At 40.6% G+C, this 14802-nt stretch overlaps 2 protein-coding genes and 1 long non-coding RNA gene across 6 annotated transcripts in view; all 3 read left to right on the forward strand.

The window, feature by feature from the left end:
* LOC121714945 (tripartite motif-containing protein 16-like) overlaps positions 1 to 14802 on the forward strand; it is a 1397702-nt gene that overhangs the window by 15399 nt on the left and 1367501 nt on the right. Inside the window, exon 9 of one of the 3 annotated variants that reach the window (XM_042100204.1) lies at positions 7824 to 7876. The exons of the other annotated variants lie outside the window; for them this stretch is intronic. The gene's annotated coding sequence lies outside the window, so the exon portion shown is untranslated. Of the gene's footprint in view, positions 1 to 7823; positions 7877 to 14802 lie in introns of those variants that run through there. 3 annotated transcript variants of the gene reach the window in all.
* LOC121714953 (tripartite motif-containing protein 16-like) lies at positions 2585 to 7832 on the forward strand. Of its 2 annotated transcripts, XM_042100216.1 has the most exons (7): positions 2585 to 3184; positions 3724 to 3819; positions 5335 to 5568; positions 6315 to 6486; positions 6952 to 6978; positions 7140 to 7199; positions 7295 to 7832. In XM_042100216.1, the coding sequence occupies exons 1-7, from the start codon at positions 2600 to 2602 to the stop codon at positions 7807 to 7809; spliced, it is 1689 nt and encodes a 562-aa protein (XP_041956150.1). In that variant the 5' UTR covers positions 2585 to 2599; the 3' UTR covers positions 7810 to 7832. The 2 variants fall into 2 exon arrangements, with proteins under 2 accessions (XP_041956150.1, XP_041956151.1); XM_042100217.1 differs by lacking the exon at positions 6952 to 6978.
* Positions 12320 to 14326, forward strand: LOC121715003. Its single transcript, XR_006033504.1, has 2 exons — positions 12320 to 13052; positions 13180 to 14326. It is a non-coding gene; the product is annotated as an uncharacterized LOC121715003 (long non-coding RNA).

A 14802-nucleotide genomic window follows, 5' to 3' on the forward strand; every position in this document is an offset into this window, starting at 1 on the left:
CTTTACAGATTTTGATTTAGATTTAGATTTTTATTGTCCTACTAGATACCCCACATACCATTTCAGTTGCTTGAAAATAACACAAAAATACAAACACGCCTTGTTTTATCCTTATTATTGTCATGGTCATTTGATGTGGAGACTTCAAATTGTTGGAAAACATTAATAAACTGATGCATTTCAAGAGGAAATAGTGACGGATACCAAATGAAAAAAACAAAACTGTTTTTTAATACCCTCAATATCACACTTAAAGCTAATTTTTCCAAAATCTAGGGCCCTTTCAAAAGTCAGGAGACATTTAGTACATACTTGAAATTGTTTACACATGCTTTTTAGGAGTTGATCGTCCATCCTAGAAAATTTGAAGAGGCTAGGGAAAATATTTGTCAAGATATTAATGCCTAAACATGGCATGTGTTTTTCAAGCTGTAAAAATGAAAGAATTTCAAGGTCTGAAAAAGATATGAAGACAGAAGATTTGCACAGAAATATTTCACAGCCCTTGGTTTTAGGACCCATTGATGATATAGACAAGGTTTGAACAAAATCTGAGACGGTGCAGTAACAACAGTATCACAGAATTTGACACAGAATGACCCGGATAGATGCTGTTACTATCACATCCACACATCCCATACTTCCACACATAAGCACATCCTATATCATCAGCACAGATATAATATAGTCATCACACACATAAACATATCCCATCTCATCAGCACACATATAGTCACCACTCACATGTAAGGATCTGGCAGTTGTCTCTCAGCTGCCTAAGATTCTCTGTTCTTGGGGAAAACAAAAGACCAAAACCACTCCCTCATCTCTGGACCCCAGCAGATATTACAGCGTCTGCACTTCAGCTGGAACACACATCAGCGCACCACACATAAACTATTGGATAGGCAATGACTTGATTAGCCCAGTTTTTTTATCCCCTTCTGATCCTCTTCCACAACCCATTTCCCCTCCCTCCCCCAGGTTTTCAGGCCTTTAATCCCTCTGTGACTGAGCACGTCTGATGGAAGGGCCACAGTAAAAACTCTTTATATTAGAGTGAATTATCATAAATGTCATTAATCTTTATGAGATTCAGCAGATGTCATTATAATAATAATTGTAAAAAATGTCTTTTGATGGCTAATGTTAAATTTACAAAAACGTGATCTCTACTTTAGAAGCTATTCCTGAAAATGCCAAATATACTTCTCATAGGAAATGTGTACATGATGATAAGTGATACAATTTACCCATCTGGGACAAATAATACAATTGTAACTGTAATTGTATCTAAATATTATACTTATAAATGCCTTTTGAACAACACGCACCTTATCTTACCAATACACAAATGATCTTAGTTTAAATCACATTAATGTTGGAAAAAATGAATAGACATCCTTTTGTATCCATCATAATTAACCAAACAGTACAAATCAACCTGACATACCTAATTCTTCATCTGTTGTAATAAAGTCAGTGTTGATAAATTGAACTGTAACTCTAAGCTCTATTAAAGGTTGTATCAGCGATTGTAGGCCCAAAAAAGGCCCAAACATTAATGATTACATTCATCTAATCTTTCCTAACGATCCGCTAGCTGCCCGCCCGCATAAGCAGGCCGTCAAAAAAACGTGTTTCTGTAGGCAGCCTAGGCTCTGAGATCTGCACACAAAAACAATTGTTAACAAGTGTTGCCAACCACTCAATGGCAAAATAAATTGTTCCAACCAATAATCGACGAGCGTTCAGGAGAGTTTCAATTGCACGGGAGGGAGGGAGAGGGAGTAGCGAGCTAGCTCTCAGTTTTGTTTGAACGTCAACAGAAGTGGCGTTATCCCGCCATCGCTGATACAACCTTCAAGAGGCACTCTATCTCCAAGGAATCAGTTATGTGATCAAATAGATGTGATGAAACATGACTCATACAATAAAGAATTCTACACTATAAACTCTCCAATGAAGACATAATTTATCACACACACATTCTTTACTTTTCACTATGATCACAGGCCCAGTGTTTAGAGTTGTTGAAGAAGTTGTTTCTCCTTTAGAGAGCAGAGCAGGTTTCCCTTCATTTCAGGTCAGTCTCAGAGATGAGAGTGGAGTGGAGGTGAGGTGAGGTGCAGGAGCAGCACTTCTACCCGTGGCCTACAGGGGGCAGCAGCCACACTGACACTCTGTCGCCACTGGGTGGCAGTACAGATCCATGGATCGTTGGTCAGTACAGTACAGCTTAAAGATCACTGGTCACCATGGTCTCCTTTGACACACACACATACACATGTGTGCAGCTCTACACCAAACACACACACACACACAAATAACCCACACACACATACATAGTGTGACTGCATGGATTGATGTCTCACCCAGGGATGCATCCATAATTGGTATCCGCTGTGTCTGTCATACACACACACACACACACACACTGGGATAGAGAGAGACATACGTACAGTACATTCTCAGATAAAGTTGCTGTCACCTCTCCTTATCAATGTGGCAGCCACTCCTCCTGATGATAATACAGGAAACCAAAAGTGCCCTTTCACACTGCTGTCTCCTCTCCTGCTGTGTGTGATCGGGACAAAACATGGCGCACGCTTCAGCCAAAAGACAAAAGTATTTCACTTGTCCAGTTTGTCTGGATCTACTAAAGGATCCAGTCTCAATTCCATGTGGACACACATATTGTTTGGGCTGCATTAAAGGCTGCTGGGATCAGGAGGATGGTAAAGACATCTACAGCTGCCCCCAGTGCAGACAGACATATAGGCCAAGACCTGCTGTCAGTAAAAACACTCTGATTGCTGAGATGGTGGAGGACTTTAGAAAGACTGGACTCCAGGCTGCTGCTCCTGCTCAGTGTTCTGCTGGACCTGGAGATGTGGAATGTGGAGTCTGCACTGGGAGAAAACTCAAAGCTGTGAAGTCCTGTCTGGATTGTCTGTTGTCTTACTGTGAGGCTCACTTCAAAGTTCACAATTATGTAAATCCAGAAAGAAAACACTCAGTGATTGATGCCACAGGCCAGTTACAGGAGAGGATCTGCCCCCGTCATCAGGTGTTTGAAATAGTTTGTAGTACTGATCAGAGTTGTATCTGCTATCTGTGCACGATGGACGAACATAAAGGCCATGACACAGTCACAGCTGCAGCAGAATGGAAAAACAAACAGGTGAGTACTGGAGCTACACGTGTGTCTTCATTTTATTTGAAAGGTCTGATATACAAGTGATGTGTTTATATAATGACAACAGCATTATACTTCTTAAAGTCTACTGATTTTCTGCAGACGTATATTAGGCTCATTGGAGAACTCACAAAGCAGGTAAGCATTGCAGGTGCAAAGGGCAAAATGTGTAAAATCTGTCAAACATTGCCATGGCAGCCTCAATGTGAATATTGAGAGAAAGTGGAATAGATAATTAGCGAGGGTTGATATCACTTCTTGTTGTTTGTTTTTCGTCAAATGCCATTGGCGTCATTGATTAGGGTAGCCTGGATGTCTCTCTCAATATGATACCATACAAAAGGTCCAATGTTTTTTACAGTCCCTGTGTTTAATGCTTAATACCAGTTCTCTAACTGAAACAAGATCATGTTGTTTCTACAATATTATGTGTTCATCAAAAAAATCTGGTTATTGTTATCATTGTTCTGACAAATGAATAGGAAACATAGTTAGGCACAGTATGTTTGTTTTATTATAAACAGAAGCAGTTGGGGCAGACCCAGAGGAGATTCCAGCAGAGAATCCAGGAGAGAGAGAAGGAGCTGCAGGAGCTGAGGAAGGCTGTGGAGACTCTCAAGGTGAGTACTGACCACAGAAAAGACAAACTGCTAATTGATTAAGGTTTCAGCTCTCTAATATAATTTATAATTGTTATGGCAGCTGTGTTGATGTGCCATTACCAGATCAGAGGTATAAGGTTATTTGTCAGAACAAACTCATTTTGCATTATATTGCTTAATGATAGCCATGCTAAACCAGATGTACCGCAGAGTGGTACAAAATATGACCGCCACCCAGTCCAGCACATTTTTTCCACAAAAATAAATCACGCTGAAAGGCATATATGATTCTAACTGTCTCACTAAATTGCACTATGCACACTCAATTCTCACTGGTATCTGCTAGACAACAAGTACCAAAACATGATTAGTTCATAGATTTCACATGTAAAATTCATTTTATACAACCCCACCCCCATCTTGCCTGTTCATAATTCTGAGAAATTCTTGAATTGTGTGCATGTGTGCGTGTGTATATGTTCATGTTTATGTGTGTGGGTGTGTGTGTGTGTGTGTGTGCGTGCTTGTGTGTGTGCCTGCGTATGTGCCTGTGTGTGTGCATGTGCATGCATGCGTACATATGTCTACTGTGTGAGTATGTGTCATACGTATGATTACTGTGAATGTATGTGTGTGCATGTGTATCTGTTTATGCATATGTGTGCATATGGAATGGGTTAACATGACCCCTGGAGGCAAGCATACGCAAAAAATTGGTCATCCTAGGCCCTACGGTTCTCAAGATATTCACAGAAAACTCTGTTGGTGTACGGTCACTAAATGTACACATAAATTATTTTATTGTGTGCCCCCCCATGAACGGAATTCCACGAAACTTGGTGTGCATTCAGAGGGTGTCATAATGATCCTACACTTCCAATTTTGTGCAGTTTTGTTAGGTCACAGATACCTGCGATTACAACACCTCATTTTTACTTTTTTGTGTTTAATTAGGTGGCGCTATACATGAAATGAGGTTATGGAATGGGTTGACATGGCCCCTTGAGATCAACATACAAAAAAAGGTGGTCCTCCTTAACCCTACGGTTCTCGAGATATTCACAGAAAACTGTGTCTGCCCTACCCTCCTTTCGGGGGGTCCAGTCCAGCGGGGGGGCTACAGATCAAAACGAAAAACGATGGTTCCATGCTATCCATGTGGGGTTACATGCCCACCAAGTTTCGTGTACCCCGGTCTTTCAGTGTCCCGGGAATCCTTGACAGAAATTTGGCCACCGCTTCGCTGCGCGGCGGTCATAATAATGGGCATACATCCAAAGTAAACTATTTGTAGAGTAGTATTAGCATTATATTAGACATTAGTAAGTGCACTGTCTATGATGTGGGGAGAAGAGTCTAAATTAAATTAAATTCTAATTCCACTATCAGGCAACATTGTTGTGAGTTCACTGAGTAACTGTGCCTCTGCTGTCATCTCTACAGCACACAAAGAACCACTGACACCATGAAACACTTTCAGCTTCACTTCCCTCTGTGTGTCTCCTGCCCTCCTCTTTGTGTGTCTCCTAACAGAGCTCTGCACAGACAGCAGTGGAGGACAGTGAGAGGATCTTCACTGAGATGATCCGCTCCATTGAGAGAAGGCGCTCTGAGGTGACAGAGCTGATCAGAGCTCAGGAGAAGGCTGAGGTGAGTCGGGCTGAAGGACTCCTGAAGCAACTGGAGCAGGAGATTGCTGAGCTGAAGAGGAGAGATGCTGAACTGGAGCAGCTTGCACATACAGAGGATCACAATTATTTCCTCAAGGTGACATCATTAATGGCAATTAAATTAAATTAAATACATTTCCTTCTGCAGTCCTTTATTGTATGGGCTTACCCCCAGAGGATGTCAGGGGTATCACATCAAATTTGGAGCAAATTTAAACTCTGAACATGGAGGCAATTAAAGAGGCATGTTTTTGCATTTTCATTTTTACTGGGGCTGCAACATCACATTATGGTACTGTAGGTTGATGTGGGCCCTTGAGACCAGCGTACCATACAATTGTGTGATCTTGGGTGCAATGGTTCGGGTAGTTATTGTGGCCCCCAGAAACCAAACACTTATTTTCTGTAAAGGTCTAGGAGGCTACACGACCACCAAGTTTCATGTGCCCCGGTGTTTCGTTGTCCCGGGAATCATTTTCCAAAAAGTCTGGGGGAAAAAAGACTTCTGTATGACACTTATCACTACCATGCTACCAGCAGTCATAACATAAGAATTTCAATGACAGGAAGAATTCAGCTGATATATCTTTCTGTGCAACATATGACATGTATGTCCACATGATAAAAACTGTATGTGTGCTGTGTAATGTGTGATAGGAATTGTATTGCTTTACATGCAGTAAGATAATGTATCTAACATGCATACATACTTAACACACACTAATGCATAATTACACACACACTAAACCAACTGATTTAACTCATAATGTCTTCAGCCTTTGGGGGAAACAGTCCTGACTTACTATTCAGGTGATCTGACTCACCTTGTGGTTCTCTCTGCAGAATGTTGTGTCAGTCACTGCTCCTCCTTGCAGTACAGTTCCAACCAGTTTGACCTTCAACCAGAGTTTCTCTTTTGAGTTTGTGAAGGAATCCATCTCTGCAGTGAAGGTGCAGCTGGAGGAGAAACTGGGTGGCATCTTCAAGCAGGAAGTAGCCAAGATATCTGCAGCAGGTTGGACAAACATCTTGATTGGATGCATTCATGAACTATATCAGACCAGTTACAGTACCCTCCAGAATTACTGGCACCTCTGCTAAAGGTGACTAAAAATAGGAATATAAAATCATCTTTTGGAAATTGATCTTAATGCCTCAAGTACAAAAATGATGGAATATCCAACCTTTACTATGCATCCTGATAAAGTTCTCTTGACCTTTGACATTAAAATAGCCCCACATCATCACATACCCTTCACCATACCTAGAGACTGGCATGGTTTTATTTCAGTTAGCCTATAGCTGGTTTGATTTGCATTGAGCTCAATGAGCATAAAAATAAAATTATCAATTTCCAAAAGATGATTTTATATTCCTCTTTTTAGTTACAGTAAGCAGAGGTGCCTGTAATTCTGGAGGGTACTGTATGTTGAAATAAACATGGATTCATTTTGACTGTATTTTCTGTGTCTCTCAACAGTGACACAGATAATCCAGTCTTTAGAATGTGAGTCTGTCACGAAGTTATATTCCCTTCTACCGTTGAAATAAAACTATCCCTCAGCGCTAACAGACTCATTCTGAAAAGTAATATGATGCTATCATTATATTCTCTTTATACTATGTATTGAAGCTTTATTGCTAGTAAAATTATATTTTCTCTTTCAGTATCCAGTGATATCCAGGCTTATTTTCCTGAACCAGTGACCAGAGAGGAGCTCTTGCAGTGTAAGCTGAACACCCCCCCACACACACACACACACACACACACTGCAGTACACAAATACAAGTCTAAGTTTGTCCTGTTTTTTCTTATACAACAGATTCCTGTCACTTCACACTGGATCCAAACACAGCACACAGACGCCTCCATCTGTCTGAGGGGAACAGGAGGGTGGAGTACAGAGCTGAACTCCAGTCATATCCTGATCATCCAGAGAGATTTGATGTGTGTCCTCATGTGCTGTGTAGAGAGGGTGTGTCTGGACGCTGCTACTGGGAGGTGGAGAGGAGTAGGTTGGTTGATATAGCAGTCTCATATAACAGCATCAGCAGGAAAGGACAGAGTAGGGAGTGTGTGTTTGGATATAATGATCAGTCCTGGAGGCTGTTCATTACCAGTTCCAGCTCCTCTTTCAGGCACAATAATAAAGAGACTAAACTCCCTCTAGTGGCCAGCTCCAGAATAGGAGTGTATGTGGATCACAGGGCAGGAACTCTGGCCTTCTACAGCATCTCTGACACAATGACCCTCCTGCACAGAGTCCAGACTACATTCACTCACACACTCTACCCTGGGTTTAAGATATTTTCTGGATCATCAGTTAAGCTGTTGTGACCCACACCGTATACAGCAGGACAGAAATGTAAAGACCCCAAATACAGATATATGCTGTTATTGTTGTTATCACATCCACATATCCACACACACACACACACAAACACAAAATATAAGCCACCACTCACATGTAAGGAGCTGCCTGAGATTCTGTGTTCTTAGATAGATAGATAGATAGATAGATAGATAGATACTATTGGGGAAAACTAAAGACCAAAACCATGCACCAGCTTACAGCGTCTGCACCTCTAGAACTATTGGGTGGGAAATATGTTGACTGAAATCTTTGGGGGATTGGCTTAATTGCCTAGCTACAGTACACACAGACACACACACACACATACACACACACACACACACACACCAAGGATTAAAGTTCTCCGTCGTACGTCGTTGAGATCGATGCAGATCCTGTGAGAAAAAAAATAGGAGGGGGGGGGGGTCTATCACCTTTTCTTTTCCTTTTTTTAACCCTTTCATGGGCAATGTCCACATCTGTGGACAGTAACTTTAACTCTGATTTCTATTTGTTTATCATGCTGATATACTCCAATCCACTTGAGGGCAGTTTTAATAGATCCATTGCAATATATTAACAATATGTATCATCTTATATTTGGAATATTGACTGCTTGATGACATCATCAATTCAACATGGCTGACAGTAATGGCCATGTGCTGAATGCTCCAGGCATATCTGTAAAAAGTTTCTAATCAAGAAGGCTAAACCAGGTAAAAAAAATATTATAGTGTACAGGAGAGTGTGTTGAACAACTCTATGAGGTTAGAAATGATATTTGATGTAAAATATAGTTTGTAGACGCTCGTATAGTCGTGGATGTTGCGCAACAGAGGAGTTGATGACCAAAAATCGGATTTTGTAACTAGGAAGTTTTTTTTATTTGTATTGTTCAAATATGAATTTAACTACTTTAAATGACAAAGAAACAAACATTTGGTAAACATAAATAATGACCTAACTACATGTTATACATTATGTGAACTGCCTATTTATGACAACATTACAGAAATATATAGAGACCAATGAATGGTGTGCATGTTTTGCAAAGAGTAATATATTAAGACATTAGGTGATTAGGTGATGACTAAGTGGTGTACACACACACACACACACACACACACACACACACACACACATACGGTACACACTCACATACAGTACACACACACACACACATACAGTACACACACACACATACACACACACAGACACACACACACACACACATAGAGTACACATACACACACACAGACACACACACACACACATAGAGTACACACACACACACACACACAGTACACACACATACATACAGTACACACACGCATACAGTACACACGCACACACACACATACAGTACACACACACACACACACATACAGTCCACACACACACACACACACACACACACACAGTACACACACACATACAGTACATACACACACACATACAGTACACACAGACACACACACACATACACAGACACGTACACACACACACACACACACACACACATAGAGTACACACACACACACACAGTACACACACATACATACAGTACACACACGCATACAGTACACACACGATGTTTAAAAAGGGAAAATGCTGTTCATAACATTACAGACATGATTGTAAAATCAATCAGTTTTTGAAACTTAAAACATTTTTCAAATCTTTCGAGATGTTTGTAAATATTATCTTCTAAATGACATAGTAAAAAAATATTTTTCTGCAGTTAACAACATAACCAACATGATATGATTGTAAAATCTACTTTTTTTAACTGACAAATATTTTAAAATAATTTATATGTTATCTGTTACAAAATATGTTCAAAAAATGATCAAATACTGTTATAAATAACTCTTTTTTAAATGTTTAACTCTTTATAATGTTGCAAAACACCTTTAGAATATCCTTCTGTGCAATTAAAATCATTACTGTTATGATGTACTTAAAAAAACTGTTGGTTTTTTGCATTAAAGTCACATAATGGTCCATATTTTCTGTCATTACTCTTTTTTTGCGCAACCCATTGTTGCGCACTGTCCACATACGTGGACAGTAAAATAACTTCTATATAAAATCATATTTTTAAAAAATTCAAAATGCTTTTCAGTTTTAGGCTCATATAGAGTAATAAAATCAATATTAAAAAATTCTAGAGAATTTTTTTCATAATGCGTGCATGAAAGGGTTAAGGCAACTAGGCTACAAATATTAGGTCCGATGAATGTGTTAGCCTAGAAATCTAGACGCGCCCTCGCCAGGCTATGAATGTGTGTTATGGTAAATGTTTAAAGACCTATAGTGTTCTTGAGAAGTTTCTGTGTCTCAATCAGAGACCGCTCAAGAAGATACGTCAGCCATGAGTTTCGCTTTGTTTATGTTGTCACGCTTGTCTCATTGGCCTGGGGCGGTTGCTTAAAAAAAAGAACACGTCTGACGGTCTAAAAGTTGATGAGGTTGCCCAATCCGTTTAACTTTTTTGGATATGATATTGTGAGCTCTATGTGCGAATTCGGAGGCTGTGTTCTTTCCGTGCATCATGTAGACAATTTCTTACTATCGCGAACTCTTGTCAGGGGAGGTCATTCATTTTGGGTGTCACCTGACTTGAACAGATAGCCTGCTATGCCACCCGATGTATTATTATTGTTACAGTTTTTAATCAATGCAACTAACATTATATGTAAAGCGACGCAATATAAACCGTAGCCTATGCCTATATCCCGTCTGACATGTACAACATGTTGTTCACAATTTGCGACGGAAGGTTTTGTCTGAGCGTGTTACATAAAATAATATCGCGAACTGTTGAGTAAAGGGGTCGGTCAGTCGTGTTTGTGACGCACAGACAGCCTTGTAGCCTATTTTGCTTAGGCCTCACTTTTAACGAGCGAGTGGAAACGGGAGAACTAACAAGCCATGGTGTAAAAAAATAAAGTGCCAGGGGTTTGCTTTTGCGCGGTTTGCTGCAAGAAAATTGTTTATGGATGCAATAGGAAAACGTTTTAGCACGCCAACAATCAGAAGACCGCCATAAGGTTAACGTTCGTGCACTTCAGGACATCTTCCCTACCTGGTGCAACTAGCCACCACGACAGAGGTAGGCTACGTTTATCTATGGCTGACCGTTTTTGCGCTCAGAAAGTATAGGCTACGCATGTTCTATCATAGCATAGCGCAACACGACCTGTCCCTCACCATATCACAACCTCTTGTCAACCTTATACAATCAGTTGCTGAAGACAAAAGCGCCCTCTCCAGATTGTCATTATCAGATGCGCAGACCTCCTGCATGAGCACACACAGTATTGCTGCTCATTGGAAAACTGAGTTGTCTGTAAAACTCAAAATTACTATGTTTTCATTAAATGCGGATGAGGCAACAAATGGAAATATGAACAATATCTAGACTGTTCTGATTCGTTACTTTGATGAGGAAATGTGAAGTCTTGCAAACTTGATTTTATAGATTTTACTTGGTGTTGAATTGTATATTAACAAGAAAAAAAATCTCCCCTTTAAACACTTTTGGCCTGAAGTAATTAAATAAGAGTGTAAGTTAAAGCCTTGCTACAATATTGCTGCAGTAGAAAAGAACAGCAATGGCTAATCAGCAATGGTCAGGGATGGTACTGAAATATTGTTTTGTTCATCAGGAAAACTAAATCTCAATCAAGAACACTCTCAATTCGCCTTATTCACATGGCGGCCATTGGCGGCTAAAACGAGGCTACAGGGTACACAAACCATAGGATTGTTATGTTCTATGCATTCACCTGTAGGTGGCATTCGGGCAGCCTTGGCCTACTGGTTAACGCTTCGGACTTGTAACCGGAGGGTTGCAGGTTCGAACCCCGACCAGTAGGCACGGCTGAAGTGCCCTTGAGCAAGGCACCTAACCCCTCACTGCTCCCCGAGCGCCGCTTTTGTTGCAGGCAGCTCACTGCGCCGGGATTAGTGTGTGCTTCACCTCACTGTGTGTGCAGTGTGTTTCCCTAATTCACGGATTGTGATAAATGCAGAGACCAAATTTCCCTCATGGGATCAAAAGAGTATATATACTTATACTTATAGTTATACTATTATAGTAACTTAAGAGTACCCTGTAGCCTCGTTTTGGTGTTTATTTGGTGCTTTACATTGCTGTTTGCATCTTTTTGTAAATTAAAAACCAATAGGTCGCGACCGCAAAAGGGGTGCTATCTCTATAGGTAGATATGAACAACGTATGACTTATGGCCTGAAAAAAGTTCAGTCAAACAATTTTTTTTTTCACTTTAATCCCTGACACACACACTCACACACACACACACACACAGCAGCAGCAGCAGTAAGGAGGAGAAAATTACCATATTTTTGCAGTTTAAGTCGCATCTGTCAAAAAATGCCTTAAGAAAAGAAAAAAAAAACATATAAGGTGCACTGGACTATGAGTTGCATTTATTTAGAAAATTATTTCACAAAATCCAAGACCAAGAACAGACAGACTACTGTATGTAACTGGGCACAGAGGCCAAAAAGATTGAGAATTCTACCTTGAGTCTTAATGAAGACAAAGGAGTGAATGGCGGCAAGCTGAGGCGAACTGGGAGATAAGGAAGGCGCGATGGTAATTGTAAAGCATTTTACAAAAGGTTCACTGAACAAAAATGCTTATTGCGTAGGCCTTTTGTAATTTTGCATGAATTACTTTTTTATTAAATTTGTAGGCTGGAATGCCTCAAGGGAACAATTGTGTAATATAGGCTAGCACCCACTGCTTCAGCCTCTGGTAAGCTCAGAAGTGGGTAGCAAGTGACTTGTAGCTTGAGAGCGATGCCAGTGTAGGCCGACGTTTCCTTGGCAACAGTATTACTGTAAAGCATTAGCATTGGCAACTTACCTGTTGCAAGTTTACCAAGCTCTCGATCTCATTCCACAAGCCTAGAGTGCCCTCTCGCGGCTGTAGACGGTAATGTTTCATGTAGCGTTCATGTCAATTCATACTGACTAACATGTCTTAAAAACATGTTAAATTATATATATTTTGATATATAAGTTGCACCTGACTAAGTCCCAGCCAAACGATGAAAAAAAGTGTGACTTATAGTCCGGAAAAATCGGTATTAAAGCTGGTGTTTGTTGTGCCTCTTTCAGATGAATGTTTATGTACATTTATATCTCTGTACACATGTAGTGGTGTTTATTCACATCTCTGTACACATGTAGTGGTGTTTAACATAGATAGATAGATAGATAGATAGATAGATACTTTATTGATCTCCAATATGTCTGTCTATGTTATCTATCTACAGTGTATCTATGTTAAACATTCACATCTCTGTACACATGTAGTGGAGTTTATATCACATCTCTGTACACATGTAGTGGTGTTTATATTCACATCTCTGTACTCATGTAGTGGTGTTTATATTTACATCTCTGTACACATGTAGTGGTGTTTATACATTCACATCTCTGTACACATGTAGTGGTGTTTATACAGTCACATCTCTGTACACATGTACAGTAGTGGTCTTTCTTCTGCCTGTGCTTTTATGTGACACACTGTTACAGATGCAAAGAGTCAGCTGAGATTTATTAAGGACTTTTCTTGGCTGAATTTGAAGATATTAGTTTTTAAATAATCCTGTCATCTGTCTCTGATGACACAGTGGAAGGCGTCTGTGGCCAACCAGAGCATGGAATTAGACAAATGCAGAAGGAGTAGACCAGCCAAAAGCAGATTCAAGCTGCACTTCATTTTAAACATGGAGGAGGAAGTCAACCGACTTTTTTTTTTTCAAAACTGATGAATTACATGAACTACATCGTGGGTATAAAATGGATTTGTATCATACCATATCCATTACATAAATTACATTGAGTATGACATTTATTTGTGTGACACAATAACCATTATATATATTACATCAAGAGTAAGGAATGGATATGTGTCCTACCAAAACTGTTACATAAATTATGTCCCTGGTTTGGAACGAATTTTCATGCTCATATTACAGGTAAGCACAGGATTTCTATGCCGACTCTATCACAAGTAAGAGTAGGGTTTCTATGCCAACATACAAGTGACGAGTGGAAGTTTTGTAAATAGAAGAACAGCATGTGTCTATTCTTCGGTCACACGCACGCACGCACGCAGCAGCCACTGACCTGCCTGATATCTTTACCACAGGCCCCCACAGCAGGACGAGAAACCGGCCGCTGCTTCCCCCAGTCAAACACAGTCTGACCACAGCACCAGGGCTGAGGGGGGAGTAGGCCACTAAGCAAAGCAGCCAAACCAGCACTGAAACCCCAACACATCATTACACTATCACCTGGGAACACACACACACACACACACAGAAGCCCTGTGCCGCTTTGACACTTGCTGGTCTTGCATTATGTCATCACACATACAGACACACACACACACATGGCTGACTGTGTGTCTGTCTGTGTGTGTGACAACACGCTGTTGTCATAAACAATATTTTAATGTCTCACTGGAGTGCCGGTGTTTAATTATTTTGTTTTATGTCCATGAACATGTTATTAACGCACCGATATCCAGAATTCAGTGGCCCACATCTGGCCCAGGACATGAGAGGATGAACTTCCTCAACAGGTTGCTTATATCCGGGGGGTCCGTCCCCTCTCACCAGCCTGCCAACCATCAGCGTGCCCGGGGATATTAGGGGCAGCCATGGCCTACTGGTTAGCGCTTCGGACTTACCGGAGGGTTGCCAGTTCGAACCCTGACCAGTAGGCACGGCTGAAGTGCCCTTGAGCAAGGCATCTAACCCCTCACAGCTCACTGTGCCGGAATTAGTGTGTGCTTCACCTCACTGTGTGTTCACTGTGTGCTGAGTGTGTTTCACTAATTCACGGATTGGGATAAATGCAGAGACCAAATTTCCCTCACAGGATCAAAAGAGTATTTATACTTATAATATACATAGAGCGGACACTACTGTGAT

Source organism: Alosa sapidissima, chromosome 8, assembly GCF_018492685.1.
Source record: "Alosa sapidissima isolate fAloSap1 chromosome 8, fAloSap1.pri, whole genome shotgun sequence".
Lineage (NCBI taxonomy): Eukaryota > Metazoa > Chordata > Actinopteri > Clupeiformes > Clupeidae > Alosa > Alosa sapidissima.

What these genes read in the sequence shown, in the direction of transcription:
- LOC121714953 (XM_042100216.1), top strand. Translation starts at nt 2,600, where the DNA reads ATGGCGCACGCTTCAGCCAAAAGACAAAAGTATTTCACTTGTCCAGTT. An exon ending in AGGCTGTGGAGACTCTCAAG is followed by an intron (nt 3,820 to 5,334) that starts GTGAGTACTGAC and finishes GTCTCCTAACAG; the next exon opens with AGCTCTGCACAGACAGCAGT. An exon ending in ATCACAATTATTTCCTCAAG is followed by an intron (nt 5,569 to 6,314) that starts GTGACATCATTA and finishes TTCTCTCTGCAG; the next exon opens with AATGTTGTGTCAGTCACTGC.